The 22,283-nt window shown below is 40.2% G+C and overlaps 1 protein-coding gene across 42 annotated transcripts in view; it reads left to right on the forward strand.

Annotated features, from left to right (window-relative positions):
* Positions 1–22,283, forward strand: part of Trpm3 (transient receptor potential cation channel subfamily M member 3) — a 533,889-nt gene that overhangs the window by 322,708 nt on the left and 188,898 nt on the right. For all 42 annotated transcript variants that reach the window (XM_029472394.1, XM_029472404.1, XM_029472405.1 and 39 more), the window contains one exon: positions 15,726–15,849. In XM_029472394.1, coding sequence (XP_029328254.1) covers positions 15,726–15,849 — 124 coding nt within the window. The remainder of the gene's footprint in view (positions 1–15,725; positions 15,850–22,283) is intronic.

Genomic DNA, 22,283 nt, shown 5'->3' on the forward strand with positions numbered 1-22,283 from the left:
TTTAAATAACTATTTGTCTAATTCATGGAGGCCATGTTGTAGCCAGATTCGCTTTTCAGTGACCAAACAATCTAGCCAACCCATGTGCGTGTTCCACTTAATCTCTATCAGCTTTTTATTTAACCATCGTTTTCTGAAAAACAGCAACAGAGTTGCTCTTAGGGATTCTAATCGTTGAATATTTATTTGTCTTTCAATTAATTAAAAGAAACCTTGAGCATCTGATAAAAATGAGAAATGGCACTGGGAACATACAGTGTATTATTCCTAGAGTCACGGTGCTGAATCTTCTTGTGTATAGAACTAAAGAGCATCCTCATGTATATAGCAGAAGATAGCACTTGCATCCAGCCATTTAAACAAATCACAAGCTTTTCATCAAAATACTGAAGTGAGCTTGTACATAGAGGTTAGCATAGTTCATTATCAGATTCTTCTCTTCTCACGCTCTTGTCTTCCCAGCCTGAATGGCTCTCACAAGCTAGGTACTCTTTTAAGGAAGTCAGGATTTTTTTTTCATGCATAAAATGATAAAAGTCATTTTGATTCCTTTATCCCACATTCAAATCTCTCCAGCAGAATCTTCCATGTAGAGCCCTTCCTGGAAAATAGAGACTTCAGAAGTATCACAAAAGAGAAGCAGGAGAGGTACAGTTGCGTGAGTTTTGGTCCTCACCTGTTTGCTTATGAAATGACATAAGACTAGTTCGAGGATCTTTTCAGGTCATACCGGTGAATATGATCCTGGGAAACCATTGACAGCCTGGCTACGTGCTTTTCACTGGGGCTTTGCCTTCTCATTCAAAGACTTGTTCCATCTGACATTTCTAGAAATATTAGACTTTCTCTTCACCATATAGAGGTTTGTGTGCTAGGTGCCTTATTTCAGCTCTGAACAATGTTTCACTGGGCCTCCCTGAAAGTGTGAAAGATGCTGAGATACTTCAAAAAAAAAAAAAAAAACAACACTCAGCATCTATGTGTCAGGGGGACACTTCTTGGTATTTTTCACACATGACCTTCTGAGCTACAAACATCAACCTTAAAGACATACTAGATCTGTAAACAAATGAGGAGATAAAGACATGAAGAGCTGAATAATCTGTCTCAGAGTCTTCAATAGGAAAGGAAAGAAATGGATTCCAATGAGAGGCAACATATCAAAGTGTTTTAACTGCATCCCTCCATCTTCTATAGATTATCTATTATCTAAATAGTATAGGTATACAGGTGTGTGTGTGTGTGTGTGTGTGTGTGTGTGTTGACATTCATGTGATAAAATCACTTCCAGTTACCAAAGCCATCAAGCTCAGTGTGAGGGAAATCACCGTGATATCATTGAGATGCTGACTACCTTGAGAACATTTTTATGATAACTGTCCTAAACAATATGAGAATAAAAATCTGTTCCCAATTTTTAAAAAGCTGTGAAAAAAGTCAAATGTAGAATTAAAAAAATGAACAACAACAACAAAAAAGAATCTAGAAATAGATCCAAATTTAGGCTTTCTGATCGGAGTGATGAATTCATTTCTAAGTACCCCTTGAAAAAGAAAGCCAGAAACTGAGGCTAAGTCTTAGAAATGAATCTGATTGGGGTTAATGATGAAGCAGTTCAGACTTGCAGAGGGGGTTAAACTCCACACCATTTCTTTCATTTTTCCCAGAGGCCTGACGTCTAGGTCAGCACGAAGACAAAGGGACAAAAACCTGCACACAAAGCAAGTAGCTGTTTGTTCATTCTGCAAGTCCACAAACGCTTCTCCAAAGCTCCTCAAACCATGCACTCAGCTAGAACCAGAAGTACGTGAGGAAGCGACCATTGCTTTCAAGACTTCATAATCTACTAAAGGAAACTAGCATTTCCACATAGCATCAAGTACTGTAGCTAATGTCAAGAGTTTCTAGAGTATCTAGTGAGTAGTAATCGGAGATTTTCACACAGGAGGTGGCTTCAACTGAGCTTTAAATGGGCGTTGAGCAATACATTAAAAAACGGAGAACATTCCTTGCAGTAGACAGAACAAGTTTGAGGGCACAAAGGCATACAAGACACCAGTTGGCTTGAGAGATTCTGTATTTATGGGAAATATATAAGGGTAGCAGAAGACAGCCTAGATTAGGAGAGAGAGCACAGATAATCTTAAATGAGATGTGCAAAGTAAGATGTCATCTGATAGTGATGGGGAGTTATTGCAGGATTTTAAGGGTGTTCTAGAACATGATCTACAGGAGAGCCATCTAACTAAACCCATGGAAGAGGGACTGGAGGAAGAGAGTAAGCAATCGTTTTACTCCAGCTGAGTAAGATGGGACAGACAAAGACCCAAGATAAAGTCCTTGGCAGGTGAGGTGAGCCAGGACAGTATTTCAGAAAGTCAGAGCTGTCTGGGCTGGTGCTTTTAACACTGGTTGCTAAAGCCTACAGGAGCTATTGGTGCCTTACCACTCGAAGTAGACTCCAATGTGAAATAAAGACTTGGAGGGAAACAACAGCATATGGCAGTAACAGGCATCATCAGTCTGCTTTGTTGAATGAATGAATGAATGAATGAATGGATGGATGAATGAATGAATGAATGAATGAGTGGGTGGGTGAGTGAGTGAGTAAGTAAATGAACAAGTGAGTAAATGGATTTGTGACTGACTGAATGAGTGAGTGAATGAGTGAGTAAATGAATGAGTGAGTGAATGAATGAGTGAGTGGATGGATGTGCAAATGTCTACATGGGGTGTTTGCAAATCTCCATTTTAATAAAGCTTAGCTAAATCTAAATATCTCAATTTCCCAAAAGTAAGAAAACACGGCAGCTCTTTAAACGCTCTCAAATGGGAAAAATTATTTCTCTACAGAAATTATCATGCAAGACCAGCTGCCATCACAGGCCATTCATTTAATGGGAAAGAAACCACCAATGATTCTTTCCTAAAAAATAAAACAAAAACATTATAACAGCACCGCTATACACCAGGTCCTTTATGAGCATGGACTTATCTAACTCAGATGTCTGTGAGAAATACTTTCTCACTTCCATGTTTCCTATATGAAAGGGACAAAGGGCTAAGTAAAAACCACAGAGAGCCTGTTCAAAGCTATCCAGCCTCTACAGATGGACCATGCTGTTACTTGTGGCAAAGGAGTGATGGCATTTGAAAGGAAGTGGTAACTTCTACCAAAAAAAAAAAAAAATTAAAGGGAAGGGGACAATCATAGAGATTGTCATTCTCTATAATCTCATTTAAGGACAACTTTCGGTGCCCTTTATATAACATTTAGGCGTTTTTCTTTGGCTTCAAATAAATGATAAAAATTTCTGTTTTCTTTAGTAAAGTACAGATTCCACTGGAAACGGTGTCATTTAAGCACCAAGTGTGGGCATTCACAGTTTTATTTATATAAGTAAAATTTCTCACACTATCTGTAGCATCTAACAGCATCCGCAGGGGTCTCGGGAGGACTGCTCTCCTCGAAAGCTGTTAATTAACCTAAGATTAGCTCTTGGAGTCTCACTGAATTCTAGATGCATTTTTTTTTTAATTTTCCAATCTAGGAACAAAAATCTGATATTGCAGATAATTGCATTTATTCTGGGAGAAGTATTTCTACATGTGGGCTGCATTCACAGCACTTGAATAGAACACTAATTGTAAAGTGTGGGGCATGTTGCTAGCTATCCTGAGTACTGACTAAACACTGACCTGTTTAAAATTACTCGGTGACTCATCTAAACAGCTATAGACCATACATGCAGCATTTAAATGGAACCACAAATGCCATGGTGCAGAGATTTTCCTCAGTCACAAAACCCTCTAATTTGAGGTGTACCCAAAATAACACTGATGCATATGGAGACACAAATTAGTGCTTTCCTTAAATAAGATCACTCTGATGTAGACCCGGTTCTAAAGCTACAGTTTCACCCAACACTACAACCATGTTTTGATGTCAAGAAGTTTTCAATCACTACTCTAGTGCCACAAAAAAAGAAATCTAACAAAGGGGTTGTCTCTAAATCCATTGATGTTCAAATATCAAGGTAACAAAGCTTTCTCATAGTAGGAAAAAATGGGAAGAACTGAAAAGAAATAATAAGAATTTCAGGAAAGCAGGTGTCTCAAAAATCACTAAGATGTATTTCCACAAAATAAGACAGGGAAACAAAGTGAACTTCTGCAGCAAACAGGAGGTAAAAGCTCTGCAGAGAAATACACAGGGGAGAGTCTAAAGGCAGCGAAGGCTGCAAGCTGGGGAATGTTCGCTTGATCAGTGTCTTTACTTGCAACCCCCACTTAGGGTTATCTTCCCTAAACCAGGCCAAACACTCAACAATCATAGTCTCTCTCTGTCTCTCTCTCTCTCTCTGTGTCTCTGTCTGTCTCTATCTCTCTGTCTGTCTGTCTCTGTCTGTCTCTGTCTGTCTCTATCTCTCTGTCTGTCTGTCTCTGTGTGTCTCTGTCTGTCTCTATCTCTCTGTGTTTCTGTCTCACTCCCTTCCTTTCTCCTTCTCCCTCTTCTCCTCTCCTCTATTTTCTCTCTCTGTCTCTCTCTCCTCCCTCTGTCTGTCTCTGTCTCTTTCACACATGTGTTTCTGTGTAAATATGCATACATGCATAACACACATATATAAAGTAAAAACATTTACTAATTACTAATTAAGCTTACATTTCTCCCTGTGATGTGCATGGTTAACAAACTGGGTGACAGAGTGATACACAGGAAAAGAGACACCATGGGACAAGAGTAAAATGAACACACTCAGCTTATACACTGAAGTCACTGGCTGTGTGACTACCACAGATCACTCCAGCACCTTAGACCAGTTTCTGCCTTTGCAAAACAGACTGCCTGCCTGCCTACCTCGCAGACTGTTCTTCCATTATTTCCACAGGGTGTGTAAGCCAGGAGGTGCTAGGAATTCAGGAACTGTTACAGGGGATGGTTCTTAAAACAGTGTCATTAAATCCCCTCAGTCAGGGCTTATCAGCTGCTTATCTGCTATTTCTCTGTTAAAAGGAGAGATTGGCAACAACAGGGAGCTTTTAACCTCAGAAACACATGGAAAATAATATGTTCCTTTTGGTATAAATAGAAAGATGATTTTTTTAAAAAAAGAGTTGAAGCAGAGTTGCAGTTTAGTGAGTATAACACAATGCCTCAGGTGGAGCAAGTCACCTTTGCTCCCCAAGTCATATCCATTCCATGTGTGACAGCCATCTCCTCCATCTTTTTTGTCCCATTAGTGATCAACACCTTCATGTTGTAGGTCCAATCTATTACTCCCATTGTATGAGTCTTCTTACTAACTGATTTAGGCAAAGCCACCACCTCTGTCAGATATGAAATAGGACTCCGAACTGTACTTCTACTTTGAGTCTTTTAGCTCACCTAACTAGTAAAAGCCGTGACTAAAGTCAATTATACATTATTCTTTAATTTTCATAAACTGGCAGTCTGGATGGAAGTGACAGACAGTTCTCTCAAACAGTTAATGACCTCAGGGAATTTAGGTTTCATTGCAGATGGCTGACAGTAGAGAACAAATTTTGAGTTGTTATCAAAATTAAACACCTGCAGATGAGTGATTGAACCTATCAAGTGGCTAATCAGAAGAATCCCTTCTGTACTTAATCATGTGCTATATTATACACTCTTGATTTTGCAGAACTCTCTAGACTTACCCACTTGGGTTGCCTGTCAAGTAGACATATGACCAGCCATGACTGTCCATGCCTTGGGTCTTAGGAGAATTAATTAGCACCACACATATAAATGGTCTCTCTCCTGCTAAAACACGTCTCACTGCCACGAGGACAAAGTCACTGATCTCACAAGACATGAGGCACTTGGCTGTGATTCTAGCACGTTGAAGGTAGAAGCAGAAGGATTGTAAACTTGAAGCTAGCCTAGGCCCAGTAAGATCATGTATTAAAAAACAAATAAACTCTAGCGTAGCCTCCAAAGGTCCCCACATGATTTTGTCCTGGCTAACCCCCTCTGCAGCTCCATCTTTTCTTAACTTTTAAATTGCTCCCCACCTTAACTTTTAACTACTGTAACAACTGAAATATTCACCTTATAGAAACAGAAAGGGTTTGGGGAGGGTCACAGTTTTACATATTTCAATGCATAAATAATTGGCCCATGGGTGTGGTGACAGATCTTAGCAGGAACATGGAGTAGAACAAAGCCACCCACCTCCTGTCTAGGACATGAAGAGCAGTCTGGATCCCTTTGAGGGTACACTTCCAGCATCTCAAAACCTTCTGCTAAGCACATGTGTGTTAGTTACTTTTCTGTTGTAGTGATAAAGCACCAGGACTGGGGTTATTTGAGGCTCACAATTGCAGAGGGCTGAGTCTGTCATGGAGGGAAGAGGCAGCAGACAGTAGTCATGACAGCTGGGGCAGAAACCAAAATCTCACATCATAAATCACAAGCAAGAAACAGTGAACACATCTGGCATGTGGCTTTGATACATCAAAATCCAGCCCCAATGACATACTTCCTCTAGCAAGCTCACAACTCTTAAACCTACCCAAATAGGCACTGCTAACTGGGGACCAAGTGTTCAAACATCTGTGCCTATAAGGGACACTGTCATTTAAACACCTTCTTTGGGATCCCACTACCTCCCAGTAGAACCAAACTGAGGCCATACCTTAATAGGAGAGACCTTTAGGGGTCATTTTGTATTTGAACTACAGTGCTCATATGCTTCAGCCACACTGTTTTCTCCTTCTCCAAAGCAGGTCTATCCATGCCATTTTGTCCATCCTTTCCCACCCCTACCACCTTCAGCCATCTCTAGCTCTCATTCCTCTGCAAGTGTCAGGCAGAGCACCATGTCCTCAGAAGTTTCCCGCAGGTCACCAGTCACCATCTCCTTTCCTTTTCTACCACTGACAATTATTCATGCCTTTCTACTCCACTGAAGGATGGGAGTGAATTATTAACGTCTATCCCTGTACTCCTGGCATAAACCACAGTGCCAACCACCAAGCATGTATCCACATGAATTTTCTAAATGAGTGGATGATGGATGAGTGTATGGGTAGATGGATGAGTAAGTGGGTAAATAGATACATGCATGCATGCATGGATGGGTGGGTGGATAGTTTCAAGCTGATTTGAAACTAAGGCACCATACAAAATCAGTTAATATTGAGAGAACAGTTGGGGCATCTTTTCACCTCCTTAGCTGAACCTTGTCTAAATGTGTATATCCTTTGACACTTATCTTCCTGAGGGAAGAGTGAATGAGAGGCAGCGTGGTGGCATGGAAGAGCACTGGACAGTGTTCTGCTCCTGGCATCACTGATTTGCCTGGTGGATCTATGTCGATGCTTTTTTGCTACTTCATAGGTTCTTCTTTCTTCCACCCTTCTCTGCCTTTAACTGCTCTTTGGATCCCTTCACAGTAAGTAGGTGGAAGAGAAAGCGATCCCTGAATCTAATGTCTCCTTTTGTTTCTTCTTTGACCACAACTACTACCAAATAGCAACCAACCTCCCTAAATGACCAACAATGACCAACAGTGTCTCTAGGCTGCTGTTCTTTTCTGATTAACATTCAGAAAATTTAAAGTTAACAAAGCACTGTTTAGTCGATCCCTAGGGGTCTTTATTCTTCCTTTTTGTTTTATCAGCATCTATTTTAAAGTGCAATCCTATCTTTCTGTTATGGCTTGTCCTGTAAGATTGTGTGGTATATCTGTAAGGTGTTTTAATGCTATAATATGCAAAGAATTGCTTCATCACACTGGACACATAGGCAGGCACATACTCAGTCTTAATTTGCACAGGTATCCCAACAACAGTCATTATTTCCAGTAAATGTGTAATTACAGAATCGACCTTTTCAGAACAAAAAGTTCTCCGTGGAAATGATATGGTGCACAAACCTTAGTTTTCCAAATTCTGCAAAATGAAACACATCTATCTGCCAAATTCCATTTGTTTTGATACCCGTGGGGTTATTTCCAGTGGATAATAGAGTTTGGTTATCCAGAGAACAAGTAGGAGATTTTCTTATAATTTCCTTGGCTTATTTCCAAATGATAGACTTTTTTTTCCTTTAAACCTTTATTGTTAACATGGTGTTCTTCATGAAATGTTGAAGTTTCTAACACATTCCTATTAATAATTGGCCAGTTTCTTCATTTCTTTATGCTAATGGACCTGGAAAGCCTGTCTGAGACTGAATGTGATATATAATGGATAGATTCTATTTCTGATTGCCTGTTGTAGTTGCATAAATAACAATGTTAATTCTGGGCTGGCGAGATGACTCAGCCAGTAAGAGCACTGACTGCTCTACAGAAGGTCCTGAGTTCAAATCCTGGCAACCACATAGTGGCTCACAACCACCCTTAGTGAGATCTGACGCCCTCTTCTGGTGCATCTGAAGATAGCTACAGTATGCTTAATTATAATAATAAATACATCTTTGGGCCAGAGAGAGCAGGGACTGAGGGAGTGGGGCCGACTGGAACAAGCAGAGATCCAAAAATTCAATTCCCAACAGCCACATGAAGGCTCACAACCATCTGTGCAGAAAGAGTGTACTCATATACATAAAATAAATAAATCTTTAAAAAATGTTAATTCTAAGTTATCAGAAATAAATTAAGCAGTTTCAATATGCAAAGCAACTTTTTCTGCATATTGAAAGCCAGTAATTGTATTAAAATATTCAGGAAACTTAATAATACCTGAAGAATTATATACAATTCTGATTTTTGAAATAAACTAAATAGGCTTTGAGTTACTTTGCTTATTTTACCTGACTTATAGCCTGCCATTCCAAACGTTTTTGTATCAATATAGAATTTAGGTGCTTCAGAAATTGGCATTTCCTTTACAATATGTAAGAGAATCCAATTTTTTTTATAAATTAAAAACAATTGCTTTAGGATATTTGCTGTTAATTTCTCCCAAATAGTTGCTACAAGCTCTTTGCCAGTATTCACTGATTACCCATAATGACACAATCTCAATATTAGTATAAGGTGCTATGATTTCAGTTTGTCTGTTCCTAACAATTCACATAGTTGTATTCTACCTTTTATAATTAAGTCAGAAACTATTTCTAAGTAAGTCTTTAATTTTTTATTTGTTTGTATGTTTAAAAAAATGTATTCCATAATGCTATCTTCCCTATGCATAGTGGGCCCACTAGGAGAATAAGTTGAAGGCTACATAACCAAAATACAATCAATTTTGGGAACTATTCGACATACATATGCATCTTGCAGTCTCAGTTCCACCAGAGTTAACTCTCTTTGCATTAGCTGTTAACCATCTTAGATATTTTAAGTCTAAATCTCCTTGTAACATTTGAGACAAATTACTTAACGCCTGCCTAACCCAATGGTAGGTCATAGCCAATTAGTATCTTCCATTAATCTTTGAAAATCATTAAGAGTTTGTAACTGATCTCCGCTGATCTGTACCTTTTGGTTGAAATTTTTTGGTCTACTTTATAACCTGAATAGTTAATAGAATCTCCTCTCTGTACTTTTTCAGGAGTAATCTGTAACCCCAGCATGGCAAAATTCTTTGTGTTTCCTTAAACATTTTTTCTAATGTAACGGCATTGGAATGAGCCAACAAAATACCATCCATGTAATGATAATGGATTGCAAAAATTGCCTACAGATTACTTCTAGCAGTTATGCACAAAATATTGATATAAGGCTGGACTATTTAACATTCGCTGTGGAAGAACTTTCCACTGATATCTTTTTATAGATCAACCATTATTATAAATAGGTACTGTGAAAACAAACCTTTCCCTGTCCTGCTCATGCAAAGGGGATGGTAATAAAAAATTAAATTATATTTTAAAAAGCAGCTATCATAGGTCATGCCTTAGGTAATTAAAAAAAGAAAAGGTAAAAGAACTTTAACTCCATTGTTGTAACTCCATTGGTTGAATGTTAACCTCCGTTTTCCCAACTTCTTTTTTATAATACAAGGAAATTCCATGGACTAGTAGACTCTTCTATACGTTAAGCCTCTAGCTACTATTATACCAGATGCTCAACTGCTTGTAATTTTTCCTTTGTTAAGGCCACTGATCTGCACACACAGGCTTATCAGTCAACCATTTAAAGAGTAAGGCCATTGGTATTTCATCAGTGGCCCCTCTTATAAATTTGGAAATTTAATCCCTGTGATGTGTTGTATTTGGACAATTGGCACACCCTGTGGTTGTTTGATGATATTTATCAATACCTTCCCCCAAAGCATATACAATTTCACCCCTAATTTCAATATGGGTTATCTCTCTGGGATTGAAGGAATATTAATCTGAGTACTTCACTGTTATAAAAGATCCATTCCCCATAAATTTATGGGTATGTCAGCTATATACATAAGGCCTTAATTTTCCTATTTGACTGGAAAGTCACACACACTTAATCCATCTCATACTTCATTATATCTGAGATAACATTCCAATTCCTAGAAACTGTATAAACCTTTTGAAGTGTCCGTTCTGAATTCTAAGATCTTTGGAAAATGATAGTTACATCAGCTCCTGTATCCACCAAGTCTTCTATTCCAATACCATTTACTTGCAATTTTAATTTTTGCCTCTGATCACTAACCACTGGTTTCCAGAGCACACATTCTCCAGTATTTTGAACTCCTCCTGTCTTTTTCTACTGAGGCTTTGCCCTTAATAGTAGCAGCTGAGCCATCATATCCCCTGTGTTAATTTTCATCTCTCCTTTTAAAGAGGCCATCATTTTAATTTCTCCTTTGAAATCTTCATCTATAATTCAGGGATGCACAATGAATCTTTAGGAAATCAATAAACTCCTGACAAAGATCATTCATAATATCCCAAAGGGCAAAAGAAACTCAATTCCAGTAAATATTTTGAAACCTTGAATTGGGGGAGGGGTAGAGTAAGATGCTTGTCTGTGGCCAAGTCTAGAGCAGAACTGCCTACAGTAGTGTACATGAGATACTTAGTTGAGGTACTTCTGCCTGCTTATTATTTCCTGGCTGACAAGAGACAAAGGGCTTGTATTATTTTTGCTCAAGTCCAGCTCCCTTGCCTTGGATATCTCTCTTGGACTTACATTCATTAGTCCAGCAGCAGACCTTGCCACATTGCCTGCACACCCCAGGGAAGCCTTTGGCATTCTTTCTGTTTGAAATTTAGAAAACCATCACTCCTAGAAGAGGCACGTTCACTTTTCCAGTGGAAAGTACTATATTTCTCAAAGGTAACACGCCAGGCATTTTGAGATCTGAAGTTTTTTCCTTGGTCCCAATTTCTTGGCAAATAACCATATTTCCTGCTATTGAAGCACCAAACATTTTGATATTGGAGATCTTTAGCTATAGCTTGACCTGTGATATCAGTATGGTACATGTTAGAACCAATGTAAGTTTTATCCCTTAGCCATTCATGGGCACTGCCCATGCCTTTAGTGGTCTAATAACTTTTTTATATTCAGTATTAACATTTAAATACATCAAGGTTTCTATCCATATCTGTTGTGCATCAGGGTCTGATGTGGCTTTGTTCACAGCTAAGGCTAATCTTCATAAACAAACAAACAAACAAACAAACAAAAACAATCAGTGCAGGCTAACTAGCTGGACCTTTTTCCAGGCTCCTCAATTTTGTCTCAAACTCTTAAAACTGCTAACCACTGTTCTATAGTAGCTTCATCAGATTGAATCTGTTCTTGTATAGTTGTTGCCCTTCAGCCAACAACTGATCATTAACTATATTCATTCCCTCACTCTATTCCACTGTTCAATAATCATGGCTCCTTCCTTCTACCACATTAACGGTGCAATTGTGGACTGGCCTCTGATACAGCTGTCACCAATTCTTTCTAGTCTTGGGGAATAATTCTATCTTGAATAGCCCAGTTATTTAGAATTTGTTTTACAAAAGGTGAAGGGATCCCATATGAAATCATAGATTAAATGATTTTTAAAAATCCCTTAGATCTATCATTTCTATAGGATGCCACCCTATCTTATCATAACCTTGTTCTGCACCATTAGCAGGCATGTGCTGTACATTTACTGGGAAAGTTGATGGTGATTTCATGCCCCCAGTCTGCCCCTCCTCTGTCTCTGGCAGCACAGTTGGTTCGAGATTAATGCTTTCTTTTAAAAGAGCTGTTTCAGCTTTTATCTGACTCTGCTACCTCCTCCTCCCAGCTGCCCACCCAGCTTCTCACCCCCACACAGGGGCTTCAGGAACTGGAAACTGAGAGTCCAAGGCACTGAGCAGGGCTGGGCTCTGCTTTTCAGAAGTTTCTTTCCCGCTTTCCTCCTGAGGGAAACACCCACTCTCTTGCTCAGTCATCGAAGTCTGAATCTTTTATTTCTTCCTTTTCCAGTGTTTCTCACTCCCCAAACACTTCCATTTCCACCCACATTTTTTCCAGTTTCACAGCCAACTCTGCAACTTTTTCAGAAATGAGAGAGCAGAATGAACCCTTTAGTTTTCCCATTTCAACCATGTTGTTGGTTTGTTTGCCTCTGTTAAACATGAAGCAAATCATAGTCAGCTGCTGGGGACACTGCTGTGGTCAAGATTATTTGGGGAGTTTCTATGCTCCTTTATTGCTTTTAAATATCTATTAGGGTTTTCTGCCACACTTCAGATCATTTGGTTCCCAAATAAAAGACACAGAGACCTTTAGATTTATAATAAGCTTTAAACGCAAGAGCTGGGAAGATATCAATCCTCCTTACTATTTTGTCTGTTTCTCTGTCAAATTTTCCAAGATATTACTTACCATGTTTTGTTTGGGATGCTCCAATTCCATCAGGCCAACCTTCATGGTCATGTGCTTTTAATTCACTCTACTCCATGGCAACCCCTTCTCTCCTCTCCTCATGGTCCCTGCCTGAAACCCCAAAGTCCTGGAGAACTTTTCTTCCCTCCTGTCTCTTCTGCTCAGCCCAGGCTGTAGGTATCTCTATTTACCAATTATGGATTACTTGGGGGACAAGATTTTCATAACATCATTTGGTGTATGTGAGGATCTCTTCATTGGAGGCAACCAGATCTTGGGGGCTGGTGTTTAGCATTCGAATACATAGTGTAAGTGTCCATAATTCTCCAAAGAATGATACCCAGACTCAAATAGTATGCAAAAGCAAAGAGCATTTTATTCTGCAGAAGTCCAGCATGCTGGGGTCTACCATCTACCAAGGTAGAGGCACCCCAGTAAACTTAAAGGCCTGGTTTAAAGTACATTAGGGAAAATAAGGGGAGGGGTAGGTGACCTCTATCTTAATCTATTGGCTCATCTCTAGGGACATTCCAGAACCATTGCTAGAGTATGTGTGGCTGTAAATTGTTGCTGAGAAGTCTGGAAACAGTTGCTGACCATTGCCCTTGTCTCAATCCAAGTGGCAGGGCAGTTTCTGACTGGCTGCCTGAGGCCAGGAGGTTTGTTCAGTAACAGGCTTGCTTAGAATTCCCTGGACATGCCTGGTTCATGGAAACAAAGATTTAGGCCTAGTCTCCTGAACTGCCAGTTTGAAGCCTGTCATGGAGTCAGCCTAGCCTGTCTCATAAGCAGCACCGGACCAACCCTACATAAGACAATCCGAAGCAGCCCCATTTAATTCTGGGATTAAAGTGAAAACCTAGTCTTATATTATTTCTGTATTTTTAAAGAAACCAAAATTCTCACAACTGATCTAAGTTTTTGACTCAATCTGGCTAAAATCCATACCTGTGAAATTGAATAACACTCTTGCCTACTGGGTTCCTGCCAGCATCAGATGAAATAATATTCTTTCTATTTTACCTTGGAGTTGATGATGTTTCAGTAATGAAAGCAATGTACAAACTATAAAATGTTCAAATGATAGGCAAAAAATATTTTTTTTATTACTGTCCTAGAGAACAGGTCTTGTCCTGATTTTGAACAGTTGTCACTTCATAGCAAAATATGTTTTCATTCCTTGACATTTGGTGCATGACTGATGATCACCTTTCTGAAAGGAGTTAATAATTAGAAGCTGAGACCTAACTGGGCACTGATTGGCTATGCCGGCACTCCCTGTCTTTATTTTTCCTAAAGTATAAAAACAATGATTTAATAAAGTAGACAGGATTATGCTTTGCTAATGTTGCTTTCTATGAGTCAGACTGTGGCTTACTAGAAAAATAAAAACCAAAAAAGTAAAACCTTCAAAACAGTGATAACCCAAGTCTTCGGCCAGATAGGTTAGCACCCTAGAAAATTCCTCTGAAACTCTAACGGTAGTAACCTAACTATTTACACTTGGTGGGAGGTGGTGTCTGTTTCTGTCAGGAGATGCATGTGTATACATGCACGTGTGCATGGAAGTCAGAGGTCAGCATGGAGTCTCACTCCTCACTATCCACCCACCTTCTCACGTTGGGACCTAGAACTTACTGGCCTAGGAATGGGACTAGATAGCTAGGGTTCCCAGAGATTCTTCCATGTCTGCCTCCCCAGTGCTAGGATTACAGGGTGTGTGTCACATCTGGCTTTTACAGGGGTTCTGGGGAATCAAGCTTTAGTCTTCACGTTTATACAGTAAACATTTTACCACCTAAGCCATCTCCCCATTCCCATGTCCAAATGTAAAGTGGATTATTTATTCTAGCTAACCCATATAAAAGATACAACATCGTGGGTGTTTTATGTACAAACTATACGACTAGACTGGGCAGGTTGTGAGTTATTCTAACTTACATCCCAGGCACATGTCCCTTGTTACTTGCTGTTTGAGTTTCACTCAGGTTATTTCTGCTCAATCAGCTTGTCCTCAGGATCCACTTCTCCTGCCATGCGTGTTCCTGGTCCATCTCTTCTTGAGGTGGCCTCCACCTCTCCCTGTCTCCTTTCGCCCTTCTCCCCTGGTCTCTCTTAAAACCCAGCACTTAATCCTCAAGTCCGAGCCCTTTTGTTTACCAATTTACTTTAAATTGGAGAGTAAGGTTTACATAGAATCACTTGGTGCATATGAGAATCTGCTGATTGGTGGCAACCAGAACTTGGGAGCCAGTATTTAGCATTTGAATACATAGCATAATCCACATAGTATATTGATGCTGAAAAATGCATTACTGAGATGTAACCTTTCTCCCCATAATTAGGTATAACATTACAGCTTATGGGGAAATGACACTACAAATCCCTACTGAGATCCAGATAAGAAATTAAAGGCCCTTCAATAACAAAATTGGAGGTAGCAGGCACTAGCCATGAAAAGTAAAAGTGGAAAGCAATAACTAAGTCTACTTCCTGTTTCACCCCGAGAGGTTCTGAGACATGGATTTATTTTTAAATGTACTGTTTGTAAATTGTCACATTCAAAACAACCATTGTATGAAAGACATTGAAAGAAGTAACTCTGATTAGTAACAAACTCTCAGTGCTCTCTCATGGCCTACAATATTCCAACTGCAGACGGTGTAACTATGGTAAAAGAATACTGTGCTGGGCATTTTGAAATAGCTAGAAGGGAGGGGTTTGAGTGTCATGGCTGCAAAGAATTGATAAATGTATAAACTAGATGTGGTCAATACCTTGATTTTATTATTGCATAGTCCCCCACATATTGAAACATCACACTATACCCTATGAACTATGAGCAATTATGTGTAAATTAAGATAAACTACACACACACACACACACACACACATGCACACACTGAACAGAAATTGTCCTGGCCTCACTGACCTTGGTTTTCATTGCAGACTTATCAATGAATCTTTGAGGGACCAGCTGTTGGTGACAATACAGAAGACCTTCACCTACACTCGAACCCAAGCTCAGCACCTGTTCATAATCCTCATGGAATGCATGAAGAAGAAGGAACTGGTATGTCAGCCCCCATGAGAATGGGGCATTCTTCATGCTCCCAAATGTTTGCTTCAACCCTGTGCCCTTTTCTCTCCTCCTAGGATTGCTTTCTCGGTCCTTCTGAGGCTCCAGTACTCATGGATTTTCTTTTTTCTTTCTTTTTTTTTTTTTTATCTTGGCTTTAACAAAGTGTGTGTAGTAGCCAGGTTTCCCACTTGCAGCTCATCAAAATACTTCAGATGATCTCAATCAAATGGGCTGAGGAAAGTGTAAAATTGGTTTCATCATGGGAATGCCCAGGTGATCCTCTCTTGGGCAAAGAGTTCCACATTGCTTGTAAGTCAAGAGTCACCAGATGTTTCTTGTCACTGTGTCATTAGTGAAATAACATCCAGGTTAATGTGTTAAGTAGTACACGTGGAAAGTAAATTAACTAACCCATATGTGTTGGAACATCTGTACAAAGTTCCTGTGGTACTGTCTTGATGCTTTCTTTTAATTTACATTCCAGCCATTGCTCCCTCCTTCCCCTTCCCCCTCCTAGAGTTCCTCTTCTCATTGATCTTTCCCCATGCTTCTGAGAGGGGTCTCCATTCCCCATCCTCCCTAACCCCCACCCCACAATACTTTATCCTTCCCTGGGGCCACAAATCTCTTGAGGATTAAGCACATCTCTCCCATTGAGGCCTGACCAGGCAGACCTCCACTATACATGTGTCAGGGACCTTGGACCAACCTATGTATGCTGCCTAGTTGGTGGCTCACTCTCTGGGATCTCCCTGGGGTCTGGGTTAGTTGAGACTGCTAGTCCTCTATGGGGTCACCCTCCCCTTCAGCTTCGTCAATCCTTCCCCTAATTCAACCATAGGGGTCCCCTACTTCAGTCCAATGGTTGGGTTACATATCTGCATGTGTCTCAGTCAGCTGTTGGTAGGGTCTCTCAGAGGACAGCCATACCAGACTCTTCTACCAGTCTGTAAGCACACCATAGCATCAGTAATAGTGTTAGGCCTTGGTGTCCCACCATGACATGGATCCCAAATTGGGCCAGTCATTGGACCACCTTTCCTTCAGTCTCATCTCCATTTTTGTCCCTGCAGTTCTTTTAGACAGGAACAATTCTGGGTCAGAAATTTTGACTGTGGGTTAGTAATTCAGTCCCTTTATTTGAGGCTCTGTTTGTCACCTGGAGGTGGACTCTTTGAGTTTTCTCTCCCCATTGTTGGTCATCTTGGCTAAGATTATCACCCTTTGAGTCCTGAGAGACTCTCACTTCCCAGATCTCTGGTGCCTTCTATAAGGTTTCCCTACCCCCCCCCCACTTCCCCTGAGGCTGCCTATTTCCATTCATTCTCCTGGCCCACTGAGCTTCTCTCCTGCCTACCCCCACCCCCACCATACCTGATCCTGTTCCCCTTTTCCCTTGCCTCCTCTTTCTCAGCCAGGTCCCTCCCTCCTTCTTCTTCCCATGATTATTTTCTTCCCTCTTCTAAGTGGGATTGAAGCACCCTCACTTGAGCCTTTCTGTTTGTTACACTTTTTACAATCTGTGAGTTTTCTGTAATATACACTTATCAGTGAGTACATACCATGCATGTCCTTTTGGGTCTGAGTTACCTCACTCAGGATGATGTTTTCTAGTTCTATACATTTGCCTGCAAAACTCAGGATGTCCTTGTTCTTAATAGCTGAGTATTATTCCATTGTGTAAATGAACCACATTTTCTGTATCCATTCTTCTGTTGAGGGACATCTGGGATGTTTCCAGCTTCTGGCTATTACAAATAAGTCTTCTATGAACAAAGTGGAGCAAGTGTCCCTATGGTATGGTGGAGCATCTTCTGGGTATATGCTCAAAAGTGGTATAGCTGGGTCTTTAGGTAGAACTATTTCAAATTTTCTGAGGAATAACCAGCTTGAATTCCAGAATGGTTGTACCAGTTTGCAATCCTATGAGCAATGGAGGAGTGTTCCTCTTTCTCTACATCCTTACCAGCATGTGCTGTCACTTGAGTTTTTGATCTTAGCCACTCTAATTGGTATGAGGTGGAATCTTGGGGTCAATTTGATCTACATTTCTCTGATGACTAAGGACTTTGAACATTTCTTTAGGTGCTTCTTAGCCATCTGTGATTTCTCTGTTGTGAATTCTCTGTTTAGCTTTGTACCCCATTTTTATTTTTTAATATATATATTTATTGAATATTTTCTTTTTTTTTCATTTCAAATGTTTTCCCCTTTCCAGGTCTCCCCTTCGGAAACCCTCATCCCATTCCCTCTTCCCTGCCTCTATGAGGGTGCTTCCCCACCTACCCACTCCCATCCTCTCGTCCTGGTAAAATGTTTTGTAGACATATGTTAAATTCATTTGGGTCATAACTTCTGTTAATGTCACTGTGTCTCTGTTTAGTTTCTGTGTCAATGGCCTGTCCATTGGTGAGAGTGGGGTATTGACGTCTTTCACTATTAATGTATGAGATTCAATGTGTGTTTTGAGCTTTAGCAAAGTTTTTTTTTATGAATGTGGGTGCCCTTGCATTTGAGGCATAGATGTTCAGAATTGAGACTTTCTCTTGGTGGACTTTTCCTTTGATGAATATGATGTGTTCTTCCCTATCTCATTTGATAACTTTTGGATGAAAGTCTATTTTATCAGATATCACAATGATAACTTCAGCTTGTTTCTTGGGACTATTTGCTTGGGAAACTTTTTTTTTTCAGCCTTTTAATCTGAGGTAGTTTCTGTCTTTGTCACTGAAGTGTGTTTCTTGTATGCAGCAAAATGTTGGATCCTGTTTAAGTATCCAGTCTGTTAGCCTGTGTCTTTTTATTGGAGAATTGAATCCATTGATGTTGAGAAATATTAAAGACAGATGATTGTCAGTTCCTATTATTTTTGTTGCTGGAGATGGTCTTATGAGTGTGTGATTCTCTTCTTTTCTGTTTGTACGAAATGTTTAATTTCTTGTGTTTTCTTGTGTGTAGTTACCTTCCCTATGTTGGAGATTTCCTTCTAGTATCCTCTGTAAGGCTGGATTAGTAGAAAGATATTGTTTAAAATTTGGTTTTATCACTATTGTATATGCCAGCAAGATTTTGATGAAGGGACCCTGGTATAGCTGTCTCGTATGAGACTATGCCAGTGCCTGGCAAATACAGAAGTGTATGCTCACAGTCATCTATAAGATGTAACACAGGGCCCCCAATGGAGAAGCTAGAGAAAGTACCCAAGGAGCTGAAGGGGTCTGCAACCCTATAGATGGAACAACAATATGAACTAACCAGTACCCCCAGAGCTTGTATCTCTAGCTGCATATGTAACAGATGATGGCCTAGTCGGCCATCACTGGGAAGAGAGGCACCTTGGTATTGCAAACTTTATATGCTCCAGTACAGGGGAATGCCAGGACCAAGAAGCAGGAGTGGGTGGGTAGCGGAGCAGGGCGGGGGGGGGGGGATAGGGAACTTTCGGGATAGCATTTGAATTTTAAAATGTATATAAAGAAAATATCTAATAAAAAATTGGTTTTATGGAATATCTTGGTTTCTCCATCTATAGTGATTAAGAGTTTTGCTGGGTATAGTATTCTGAGCTGGAATTTGTACTCATAGGGTCTGGCTGTTGAGATGTCTGGTGTAATTCTGATAGGTCCACCTTTATATGTTACTTGGCCTTTTTCCCTTATAGCTATTAATATTCTTTTTATATTCTGTGCATTTAGTGTTTTGATTATTATGTGAAAAGAAGATTTTCTTTTCTTGTCCAATCTAGTTGGTGTTCTGTAGGTTTCTTGTCCATTTATATCCATCTCTTTCTTTAAGTTAGAGAAGTTTTCTTCTATGATTTTGTTGAAGATGTTTTCTGACCCCTTGAGCTGGGATTCTTCACCCTCTTCTATTCCTATTATTCTTAGGGTTAATCTTTTCATCATGTCTTGAATTTCCTGGATATTTTGGGTTAGGCACTTTTTACACTTTGTATTTTCCTGGACCCGTGTTTTAGTATCTTCTATGGTATCTTCCATGCCCGAGATTCTCTATCCTGTCTCTTGTATTCTGTTGGTGATGCTTGTAGCTCCTGATTTCTTTCCTAAGTTGTCCATCTCCAAGGTTGTCTCCATTTGTGCTTTCTTTAATGTTTCTATTTTCATTTTTAGTTCTTGTGCCATTTTGTTCAATTCGTTCACCTACTTGATTGTATTTTCCTGTATTTCTTTAAGGGATTTATTTGTTTTCTCTTTAAGGGCATTTACCTGTTTGCCTGTGTTTTCCTGAATTTCTTTGATGCAGTCATTTATATCCTCCTTAAAGGTGTCTATCATCTCCATAAGATAGGATTTTAGGTCATTATCTTGCTTTTCAGGCATGTTAGGGTATCTAGAGCTGTGGTGATGGGAGAACTGGGTTCTGGTGATGCCAAGTTGCACTGGGTTCTGTGGTTTATGATCTTGCACTTACTGCTTGTCATCTGGTTACCTCTGGAGTTAGCTGGCCTGGGCTTCTCTGACTGGAGCTGGTTTCCTTGGAGGCAGGTAGAGCTCTGTGACATAGAGCTAGTTAGAGCTAGTCTCCTGGGAGACAGGCAGTGTTGTCTCTGGTTAGGGTGAGCCTCCTGCGTCCCTGGTTACTGCACACCTTCTAGGAGGCAGACAGGCTGTGTCGCTGTTTACTGTGGCCCTCCTGGGTGTCAAACAGGCTGTAGAGTGTGGGAGGGTATTACACCTGCTGATCTGGCCTGGGTGGGGCAGGAGACTGGAAGGAAGATGGTTCTCAGGAGGGTGGGTAGGTCTTGTAGCAACTGGGCTCTGTGGGTGTCCCATCTGGCATGGATATTTGGGTGAGATTCTCATATGTGTCCCTGGTTACTATGGACCTCCTGAGAAGCACATTGGCTGTAGGGTATGTGTGTGTGTGTGGGGGGGGGGGGTATTGGGCCCACTGATCTGGCCTGGTTGGGGAAGCAGACTGGAAGCTTGGTGCTGCTTTAAATGTTTCTTACATCAGTACAAAGTATCTTAAAGATGTGAAGTAATCAGAGACTGTCTGGCAGGAAAAAGAGAATATGAGCTAACACTAAGGAGCCTTTAATATATGCCAGACAAAAAGCTGTCTTCCTGTCTATTAACTCGGGTGATCTTTGTAACGCTCTTAGTAAGAACAAATGGTAGCTTTAACTTGCCCTTGAGAAAGCTCACGCTCACTTGATGAGGAACAAGGAAATGAGACATAAAACTGGTGATGGTCAGTCACTATGGGAAATATTTTTATTCAGCAATTTTGTCTCACCTAAACTGGCAGAATGAATTGCCCACTCTGGAAAGATTCCCATCAGCTGCTCAGAAAACAAACTATCCTCAAAGGCCAACTGACCTGGTGACGAAAATAACCAAATATTTATATGGAATAACTGGTTCCGTAAGCAAGGCACTCTTCAGAAGACACTCATATACCCTTGCTCATTAGGGCTTCCAGAAGTTTCCAGACATAGGATGAAAACAGAGAAATTAGAGATACCACCAGTTCCTGAACATCAATATGTCCAAGCACATACCCTGCCATCTGGTATAAAGAGGTCAAACAAGCAGTTAGAGCCCATGGCCATGGTACTGCCATGTTTCTACAAGCAAGGGGAGGGGGTTCTCATGAGTCCTGACAGTGTTGAGATGCTGAGGCCAAAGGTAATGATGAATCTTACCATGACAGAACTTTTCAGTACTATTGAAATTTCCTAAAAAGGCAATTTTAACAAAAACTTCTAGGAACCACTGAAGACTACAAAACTAAATGCAGCTGGATGAATTTATCCAGGTGTTTTATGAGACTGTCCTGCAAGATTCTGCTGTATAATTGTCATTTAATCCTGAGCCCCGAGGAAAAGGTTGAGTGCATTTCTAGGCAAGTTAAGAAATGTGACAAGATGCTCGCAGCTCCAAGCTAAGCAGTAAATGCTTATCTCTCCACAAATGGGCAGCCATGTTTAGGATTCATCAAGTCTTGTGTAATTTAAATGATTTCCATTTCTGAGGGACAGTGTGCAAAATGCTAGATGCTTTATAAACGAGGGGAAGAGAAGGTAGTGATTTCTCTTTCTGCAAAGGCAGAAGAGTACATTGGAGCATCGCCTCACTTAGAAAAAAGGCACCCACAGATAGCCTAAAAGAGCCAGTGAGAAGGGTTTTGCTGTAAAGTAGTCCCCACTCATGAAGCTGCAGCACATGGCATACAAAACAAAACTAACACTGCACAGTGAAATCCCTCTCTGTCTTATACTTCAGCTGTCCTTTGATTGATTACCTTTAAAGATTCCATGAGATATAATGTTCTAAGACAAATCTAACCCGTTCGGCTAAAGCACCTGGTTCTACGGATAACGCAGCATCATTCTCTCACCTTACATAGTAAAGAGCACCACTAGGAATTGCATTTACTTGGTGAAATGTGGGCCTCAGAGT

Source organism: Mus caroli, chromosome 19 (assembly GCF_900094665.2).
Source record: "Mus caroli chromosome 19, CAROLI_EIJ_v1.1, whole genome shotgun sequence".
Taxonomy (NCBI): domain Eukaryota; kingdom Metazoa; phylum Chordata; class Mammalia; order Rodentia; family Muridae; genus Mus; species Mus caroli.